This window comes from Formica exsecta, unplaced genomic scaffold (assembly GCF_003651465.1).
Source record: "Formica exsecta isolate Colony F162 unplaced genomic scaffold, ASM365146v1 scaffold245, whole genome shotgun sequence".
Taxonomy (NCBI): Eukaryota; Metazoa; Arthropoda; class Insecta; order Hymenoptera; family Formicidae; genus Formica; species Formica exsecta.
In genome coordinates this window covers 939466-949676 of record NW_021849727.1, presented here as the reverse complement: position 1 = coordinate 949676, position 10211 = coordinate 939466, and the positions used below count along the sequence as shown (strand labels likewise).

The window sequence follows — 10211 nt, the reverse complement described above, 5'->3', positions numbered from 1 at the left end:
ATATATATAATATCTTTTATATAACATATTTAAACTAAATTATATATTAAATGTATAAATAAATTATAAATATTTGGTTTGAAATAAAGCAGTATCAAAATTGAATTGCTTAATTATTGCCCTAAAGACATATAGAAATGTTTTTGTGTCATTTCTGGAAAACCCAATTAAAGTTTCCGCATATAAATATAATGACGCGTAATATTAATGAATGCGAAACATAATGCGAACCTGAGATAAACTAGAAAAGGCAGGTAACAGTTGGCGATATCGCTGTTGCGATCGCAAGTCTCGCAGGCATCGGCAGTGTCGTACGTCGCACGGTGTCGCCGATAAGGAGGCGCGATATCAACAGGTCCGTCCGATACGCATCACGTCACGTCATCGTCGCGAACAAAGCGAGTACGCGCGAGTGTCCTTACTCCATTACGCGTATATCTTCGATATACTACGCATATTTATCTGCCAGGTCCAGAAGGTGAGACGCAGTTTCCTCTTGAAGGTCTCTCCTTGAAAATTCCACTACTACTCTGAAGTACACCGGTTACTGTGGCACCGCTCCTCACCAATACGCGCGAAGAATCTCGCGCGGCACCGCCGCTTCACCGTCCGCTCGTCGAGCCGCTGCGTCGAGGGAACGCATATCTAGGCACATTCGCACGATCCTGGAAAACGCGATCCTGCTAAAGCGTAAACAGACGCGAGAGAAACTCTTTCTCGCGCGCGTCGTCTCGCGACACTGGTGAAACCGCCGGGGCGCACCGGAGTGACGTTAGCGTCGGGCGTGCTCGGAAGTAGTCGCAGCAACTGTCACCGCGATTCGTCGTTCGTCTGATACGCGCGATGCACGATACACTCACGCACTACGTCACTATCTCGAAAACGCACAGGCGCGCGATTATTATAACGCGCGCAAGCGTAAGCACACACGCGAGATCACGAAGCTAGCGAATACTTGCTGCTGCGTATTTGTGTATAAGTCGCGAACAGTACGCTGACAAATGAACTACGAATTCGATCTTGGAGATCCCATGCGGTGAAAATGCGAAGCTTCGACGTCAGGGCTATCAACGTCGAGAAATTTATTTCCCATCTCTACATATGTAGATCACTAATCTCTATACATAACTATTTACGCAAGCGCAAAACGTCATATTGTAAACACAAACCACAACTTCGAGCTTCAATTGGTCGCAGTTTTTTCTCCCTATTCCATATCTAATTACCCCATATCTAATTATAGAAATGTAGTAATAGGTGATAACGATATTCGCAAGCGAAGCCTAACTATCCATACAGATAAGAAGAAGAAGTGATAACGATATAGAAATAAAACTATTGAATTCATTACTAAAAAAAGATATCGAAGTTACTTTTTTATATAAATAATATGCCTAATTCTGAAATTCATGTAATTATGAGACATCGACAAGAGAATTAATGAACTAATTTAGTTAATTAGTTTTAGTGTATTAATTATCTGTAAAATTCATTAAAAAATTTCTAAATTAATGTTCTCAAAACTAAAAAGAAAATTTGATGATTAATTCAAAAGTAAAATTTGGTAATTAATTCTCTCATTAATATATTAATTGATTAATTAGGTGAGATAATAAATTATTGTTACTGAGAAAATTTCGTCAGGATAATTCTATCAGATTCAAACGACGTGTCATACCCGCGAAATATATATATATATGGCTGCGGTCCGAAACAAGCTTACAGCGCTAACAGCATGTTCACAGCCGGTCCGATTCACGCTCGCAGTGTTCTAATGAACAAAGTGACGTCATAGATACGTGACGTTTCAGCGCTCACGGTGCCCCTGGTTGGAAGGTAGGTCACCATGAGCATCCTAGTTACGTGACGTCAGAAATGCGCGGAAAAGCAACGATTAGAAAAGGAGGAAGAACATTAGTATATTCAACATAATTCTCGACGCGAGGTCTATTATGTATTTTATCTCTTCTTTCATTTAAATATAAATTTATAATTTCTACAAAATTTCTTGTTTCGTCCTCTTCACTATCGCTACTTAAAGATGTATTCATTATAAATTCTAAATCACTATCATCGCTTTCGCAATAAAATTCCAAACATTGCAACAATATACTTTTCTGCTCTTTATTCTCCATTTCAACGATAAATAAGATGAATATTAAACATATAATTAAATTAATAAGATTTGAAAACTTCCAAGCATATTGTAAAAAACAAATATTATAGAATTTTAGGTTATACAGCACGTGAGTAAGCTTACAATTGGTCCGAAACAAAAGTACTTATAGCGTGATATTTGAATCGGACCGGCCATGAGCGCCTTAAACGTCGTGAGCGCTGTAAGCTTGTTTCGGACCGCAGCCTATATATATATATATACATAAATACTACGTGAATCATGCGAGTATCGAGCCACGGTATCGAATATAAGCATACGTGTTTCACTTCCGCTTCCGCAGATGGTTAGGTTTCGCCATTTGGATCGTGACCATTGTTAAGGTTAAGGGCCAAAAGATCATCGTCGTTCACGACGAAAGGGGAGGCCGACTGCTCCCTGAAGACGAGCTTCACGCTCACCGACGTTCGCGTTTTCATCCCCGTACAGCTCCGTATCGACTTGTCGGCACGTCGGCATATCGAGACACTTTTTATCACTTTGGCACTGACGAAACATGGCTTATTGAAGAAGATGACGGGCATGCGAAAAGATATCATTTCTCCGAGGAGAGGAGACGGAGGAGACCGCAGCTGCGACGAGACGAGTCACCAGACTGGCTATAATCGATTCACAAATGGATGTAAAGACGAAACTTACGCCGTCCTCTGCCGAGGGGACTGCTACTGATGCGAGAGAGAACCAAGGTACATCCACCTCAAGGTCATCGCGCAATGGTCTTTATTAAAAAGTCACAACAAATTGTTATCGTCGTTGTTTGCTTCGCAAAATATTGACCCTTATGTTGCAATTCTTTCAGATGTTAACAATGAACTCTATCTGGGAACATTGCGCAAAAGAGAACCTACTGGCGCCAGTAAATTTGCTAAAAATGAAACCAAAAATGAACCAACAAAGTACAATGTACAGAAAGCAAAAGATTTTGTTAAGAGACAGAGACCTAAAGGACAACATCATGGCGGTGCAGAGAAGAATTCCAAGGTTGATTTGCATATATGGAATATGCTTCTATCTTTTTTTTAAATTTAATTGTCAGATTTCATATTGTATGTATATATATATATATATCCAAAAATAATATGTAATGGCTTATTGTTAGTACAAGACAAATTTCATGCTAGAAACCCAGGTTTTTGATGTATATTCACAGGTAGTGGAAAACAAGCTACCTGAGTATGACTCAGTATTGGTCCAAGGAAGAAAAAAAAATGGCAATTATTTGCTGAATTTTCACTACGCACGAAATATAACGCGAGATGCACAAAGCAGGGATGTAGGAAGACATAGTTTCAACAATGATAGATTGCTTCCACCAGTGCAGCGACATAAGTACAACAAAGAACAATTTATACAAGCTAGGTAATAATCCTATTACTATTTCTAGTTAATGGCACAAAACAATTCTGTTCATACTGCCAAAGATTGAGTTTGTTATTGGGTAGGAGTTGGATGCATTGTGCGCAAATCAAGTCTGATAAGGAGGTAGTATATAGTTACATTATAGTTAGATGAGTATATTGTTTTTATGCAGAAATAAGCAGATGAATGACTTAGAGTGAAGACTGTATATGTGTTGTGTACTGTTCTGATGAGTGTGTGCAGTGTATTGAACTCGGGAACCTGGGGGATCGTTAATCCCCAGCAACTGTGCACAACAGTCACACCCTGCAGAAAAGTAATAATTCTGTCAATACGAGCAAGGCAGTCTCCTTACTCGGGTATCCATCCATTACCCAAAACCACAGATATATTAACTGATTATTTCAATTATTATTCAGATATATTTAGCTTATCTATGCAAAACAAAAAAATATCTCATATGATAATATTGCACATTAGAATCATATAAAATTTTGTATCCACAAAATTTTCAAAAATTCAGTTATTTGATTTCCTAATTTATTTCAAAGTAAATTTGTGCTAGAAAACCTGAGTACTTGAATTCGAGTATTAACAATATCATATTAATATATTGTAAATAGCGTATTGTTTATATGCCTATTATATCAGATAATAATGTGTACAAATTATATGAAAATAATTCTGAAAATCTGTACATTAAATATGTATACATTATCTCTATCTTTACATATATTGATAGCTGCCAGTTTGTTGTAACTGCAAGCGGAGATTATTCCTTATATTTGACCAACGCTGATATTCTTGTGGATTGGAAATTGATTGAGCAAATTGTAAGTTGTTTCCACTATAACTCACTAATCTTGTTATAGTGAAAAATTTGTTGCAAAATTTTCTTACATATATATATCATTACTGATGTATATTAATTGAGTCTAATTTAAAATGGTTGATCTATTTCCAGAAATTACACAATTCAGAAAATCTTTGTTGCCCTATTTGTTTACATGCACCAGTCGCAGGCAAAATGACTCGCTGTGGTCATGTCTATTGCTGGCCCTGTATTCTTCGTTACTTACGTTATTGTCAAGAAACAGGCAATTACAAATGTCCCATTTGTGATGAATATCTTCATAAAGATGACTTAAAAAGGTAATTGTATAGAATTATCATTACTGTGTATTATAATACACGTGATATTGAAATGTTTTTGAAAATATTCAAAGTATATATATCGGATGTACACACACATATATATATATATATATATATATATATCTTAGTGTGGTCGAGATTACGCGAAATACATACAACTTGGGTGATACAATCAATTTACGTTTGATGCGACGCGAAAAGACTTCACTATTTGCGACACCTATGGAACCTATGATTCATCCACCAACAACATTTCTATCCGTTTCGAAAAGTGCTGCTAATCAGATATATTCAAAACTTCTTATTGCAAATGTAAAAGATGTAAGTTGATAAAAACTCTCAATGCTCTTAAATGCAAGAGTGATATGCAAATGATAATAATTATCTTCAGATTATGGACATCATAGAGCGCGAGCGTTCTGAATTAGAACTTGAACTTAAGGATAATCCAGATATGGCTTTTGACATCGACCAAGCACTCGGCGAATTATTGAAAAGGAAAGAAAAGTTATGGAAGGTAACAGTAACATAACTGTATATAATTATATCATACATATCTCATGGAATAATAAAAAATAGTTATGCAATATAAGGATACAGAGTCTAAAGATGCTCTATCCATGGAAAATACAATAAAAAAAGACATTACTGAGGAAACACCACACGGAAATGAAATAAATGCCAACAAATGTTGCAAAGAGGATGTTACGCCTTTAGAAAAACAATCTTCAATAGATAGTGTTTCCAGTGATAGCCAATCTGTTTCAAATCCTCCCAAATTTTTATACTTTTATCAAGGTAAATTATTGCATAAATTCTTAGATATGTTATAGTTAAGAATTGACAATTTAAGACATTTCAAATTACATGATGCCTAATATGTCAGAGATAAGATTAATGCTACATTTATTAATTAATTTCTAGCTGAGGATGGACAGCACTTATATCTTGATAGGTTGAATGTGAGCATGTTGAAAAAGCAATATGGTAGTCTGGAGTATTGCCCACCTGTTATAATGGGTAAACTTCTCGAGAAGCAAGCAAGCATCTGCACGGCTAATTTGAGGAAGAAATTACCATGTCTTTCTCACTTACCACTTACTTGTCTATTCGAATCAGTTGAGATCGAATTAAAACCGCCACTCGTATCGGAGGAAGTTCTTTGTAATTTCCATGGTAACTATTCACATCATCTATTATAAAATTTACTTCTCCAAATATATTGTCTTATTATTATTATTATATTGATTTTATATCGGTAGAGCAATTGAATTCGAGACAGAAAAACAGAGAACAGAAGAAACGCGAAGAAAATAAAAGGGAGAAAAAAATAATAGAAGTTGAGAATAGACTGATTGGCATCTATCCAACGCCTAACATTGACATCGAATCGCATCAACATTTTCCTCAATTGCAAGCAGAACTACAATTTTCCAAGTGAGTGCAATAATCTCATCTTCATTAATATCGCCTTCATTAATATTGCCTTCATTAATATTGCCTTCATTAATATTGCCTTCATTAATATTTTCTACATACATAAATGCTTTGTATCTATGCAAGTTGTAATGTCTAGTGATGTAGAAATATCATTTGATTTATTTTGCTTTGTGACATAGCGAGCATGTACTGTCGCTCTCAGAATCGGCAACTTCGAGTATCGCTAGTAGTCCACCTTTGAGCGCGTTCGATGAAATTCCCAAACAAGAAACGGACCATTCATCGCATGGACAGATCCGAACATTTGCCGATATAACCAAAAAGTTATCGTCAACAATACCAATAAAGACGTGTAACAAATCTACCAATGCTTGGCCGTCTGTAAAATCGAGAAAATACAACGTCAGTACAACGTCATCCACCAAGAACGAAGAAGTATCAGGGAAAGAAGCAACAAAGACACATGATAAGTCTGCCAATGCTTGGCATGTAAAATCGAAAACATATTCTGGTACAAGTTCTTCTTCTAATGAAGATGAAAAAAAACCATATGTTTCTGAACGTAAGTCGCGCTACTTTGGCTACATATCGAAAAACCAATGACTGAATTATCAGACTCAAGAGTATATGATTATATGTAGTACAGAATCGATTAAAATTTTTTCCTATCTCTCAACTTAATCGTTGTCGTTTTCAGAAGCGAAGGACGAGGGTAGCGCAGCTGGCAAGAAGAAGAAGAAAAAGAAGAGTAAAGGAACTGTACTGTTAACGACTGGCATGACATCCGGTTATTCTTTGTAATTACCTATACAATCGCATATGATATTTTTTGCGTGCTAATTTTTTGCTATATAATGGTAATTGGTAACTTTATTGGATCAATTGTAGAACATTTTTAATTTCGTTACAGTTCTTGTGTGCTACAATTATTTGATATCGTAGGGCATACATATTGAATGTCTTTATTTCTGTACTGAAAATTATTGTAATTCTTTACCATATAAACAACAATTATTTAATGATACACGTGCATCTGTTTGTTGTCTCCGTCGTCGTCACTGTAAACGAAACAAGACTTGCATCGCGCGTGCTCCGAAATATCAGAAAACTCGAATCCAGCTGCTAAGTAGCCAACTACCTCGCTGCATCTCTTCCCCGCTTTTCCTTTCCGTGCTCTAACTAAAATTCTCATTAATTCGCACGAATCGGGAAAGAAACGCGCGCGAGGTGATCCGATAAAAGATTGGTATACATCTACAAACGGAACCGCGAATGCGAACGTCTTTTGAAACGTTTTGAACGTGTTTCTCGCACGAATTGTCTTTGATGTACCGCCTCATGAGGAAATCGAGCCGAATGCGAATCGAACGTTCTGTTCGCATTCGCTTTGGCGTATATATCTGCTGAATGATAACAATAACAACGTACGTTCGCATTCGCTGTTCGTTCGCTAAGTCAAATACTGTAGATAATAATACGTCCAACTCTTGAAAAATCCTTTGTCTTGCAAGGCAACCACTGAAACAGCGCCATCTATTAATCTGAGGTGATAAACTCTTGCTTGATAGAGTGTTACTGGCTGGGTAACAATGTAAATGATAAATAAAAATACGTATATAATTGTGAGATATTTTCTTTAATTTAACATTTTTTGTCATAATTAACCTTTTCTTCTTACTATCATTAATTTTATTAACATAGGCTTTTAATAAAACGTTAAAATATTTGTCTAAAAATATTTTATAACAATCGTTACATATACACATATTTTCCTTAATATTACAATTTGATATTAATTTTGCTTTAACATTTGATGTACTTTCGTTAACATTTCCAGATTCCACACGATGCAAACGATCAGCTTTCATTAATATAATCACGAACCACTTAAATACGAGACAAGCGTTCTCCTCTACTAAAAAAATACTAACAACTCAGGCCGCGTGGTAGCGCTAGTGCGCTGTATTGCCTGTTTTTAATCGAAGTTGGACGTATTATTATCTACAGTATTTGGCTAAGTGTATACCCATCTTAACTTGCATGATCGGACACGTGGAGCAGTGACGTCATTCACGCATGCGCAAAAGGTTCTATCCGTGGAATATTTCCCATGATCTTTCCTGGGTGCGTTCAAGAGATACAACCGTTAAGTAGCAATTGAACATGGTTGGTTCATAGAGCCCGAGCACCGACTTTTGCATAAGCGCATAACCATAAAGCCTATCGCTAATATTTACAGAGTTCTTTAAGGCCGGTATTCATAGTCAGTTCTTATTTCAAGACCGTCTTAAGTAATGTCTTAAGATGCTAATACGGCTCTGTGATTGGTTTAGGACATCTTAAGATTGTGCTTAAGACGGTCTTAGGCCGGTATTCATAGTCAGTTCTTATTTCAAGACCGTCTTAAGTAATGTCTTAAGATGCTAATACGGCTCTGTGATTGGTTTAGGACATCTTAAGATTGTGCTTAAGACGGTCTTAAATATAAGAACTGACTATGAATACCGGCCTAAATCTTCACGCATAAGCATATGTCTGGAATGTCAAAAAATATATATGGGGCGGTGCGTAGCGCCGGACGTATAGAGTCGCAGGCTGGTAATCGAGAGAGATTCAAGGTTCGATTCCGCTCGGGTCCCCCCATCCTTTTCCATATGACTCAAAAAGAAGTTTTCACACATTATTCTATATATAATGCCCCTAGTTTATCATATATTATCCTATCGATGTGATATTATAAAATGGACGACAAAATAATCGAAGAACAGATGAAAAAGATGTTGACCAAGATATTCAAATATGTTTTATTAGTGTAATTTATATAACACAGCCTCATTAGTGAAGAATCGTTTAGCTTTCTTTTTTTCTATCTTTCGACTTTCTTTTCAGTTTTCGAAGTAACGAAAACGTTTTGGTATCTCTTGTTCTTGCTAGTCAAACAGTTAAGAAATCCGTAAACTATAGACCAGACCATAATAGTAATAATACACCATATATAATAGCGTAATTCCTTTATTCTTATAGAACTGTATTACCAAAACTACCCAAACTGAGAAAAAAATAGACAAAAGAGAAAAAAAAATCAAACAATAAGAATTTTTCTCTGACAGCTATAAAATTGAAAATTGATTTTACAATCATTTAAATTATCTTTATTCCGCTTTTAATCATCAATTTCAACTTTCAAAAAAAAATAAACGTTAATTTGAAAAACAAAAAAAAATTTACACGTTTAGAATTAAAATATATTTCTATATTTCACATACCTTTGATAGTTAATTATAAAAGTGTATTTTTCAAAATCTATTCCTGATTTCTCGAAGATTAGATACTAATTCATGAAAAGGGATTCTCTCCAATTCTTTTTATCATAAAATGCTTCCGCGATTTACAATATCAATATTTCAGATAAAAATTATTTATAATAAATATTACATAAATTAAAATAACAAATAACTAAAATAACAAATTATATTGATTGATAAATAAATTTACAAGCAAAACAATTTATTATGTCAGTCTAAAACTTGAAAACTTTGGTACTTTATATAAATCTTCAGTTGCCAATTACGAAGATTAAAGCCCGTATCAGACTACGCATTGAAGATTGAAATTTGACCAATCAGGATAAAGAAATTTTAGTTCCTTTTGTTCTGATTAGTCAAATTTCAATCTTTAATCTTCAATTTTCAATGCGTAGTCTGATACGGGCTTAAGGCCGTGTTCCGATATTCACTATCAGTATTGAAAATCTATAGCATATGTGACGTAAACTATAGATTTTCAGTACCGGCAGTGAATATCGGAACACGGCCTAAATATCCCATTTCACAGAGACGAATTTCTTTCAATTCATTTTAATTCGTCCATCTTTTATCGGATCACCTCGCGCGCGTTTCTTTCCCGACTCGTGCGAATTAATGAGAATTTTCACCGTAGAGCACGGAAAGGAAAAGCGGGGAAGAGATGCAGCGAGGTAGTTGGCTACTTAGCAGCTGGATTCGAGTTCACTGATATTTCGGAGCACGCGCGATGCGAGTCTTGTTTCGTTTACAGTGACGACGACGGAGACAACAAACAG

General features: G+C 35.7%; 2 protein-coding genes across 14 annotated transcripts in view; one reads left to right on the top strand and one right to left on the bottom strand.

The window, feature by feature from the left end:
- LOC115236100 (afadin) overlaps positions 1 to 474 on the bottom strand; it is a 47416-nt gene extending 46942 nt beyond the window's left edge. For all 8 annotated transcript variants that reach the window (XR_003884133.1, XM_029808300.1, XM_029808299.1 and 5 more), the window contains exon 1: positions 232 to 474. The gene's annotated coding sequence lies outside the window, so the exon portion shown is untranslated. The remainder of the gene's footprint in view (positions 1 to 231) is intronic.
- A 1944-nt stretch (positions 475 to 2418) lies between these two features.
- Positions 2419 to 7154, top strand: LOC115236138 (RING finger protein 10). 6 transcript variants are annotated; one of them, XM_029808380.1, is made up of 12 exons: positions 2419 to 2892; positions 2976 to 3157; positions 3327 to 3535; positions 4278 to 4368; positions 4500 to 4687; positions 4762 to 5011; positions 5082 to 5207; positions 5284 to 5488; positions 5615 to 5866; positions 5953 to 6127; positions 6310 to 6692; positions 6831 to 7154. In XM_029808380.1, exons 1-12 carry the CDS (start codon positions 2793 to 2795, stop codon positions 6929 to 6931), a joined length of 2262 nt encoding a protein of 753 aa, XP_029664240.1. In that variant the 5' UTR covers positions 2419 to 2792; the 3' UTR covers positions 6932 to 7154. The 6 variants fall into 6 exon arrangements, with proteins under 6 accessions (XP_029664240.1, XP_029664239.1, XP_029664241.1 ...); XM_029808379.1 differs by having other exon boundaries at positions 2421 to 2892; positions 6828 to 7154; XM_029808381.1 differs by having other exon boundaries at positions 2422 to 2862; positions 6828 to 7154.
- The last annotated feature ends 3057 nt before the right edge of the window (positions 7155 to 10211 follow it).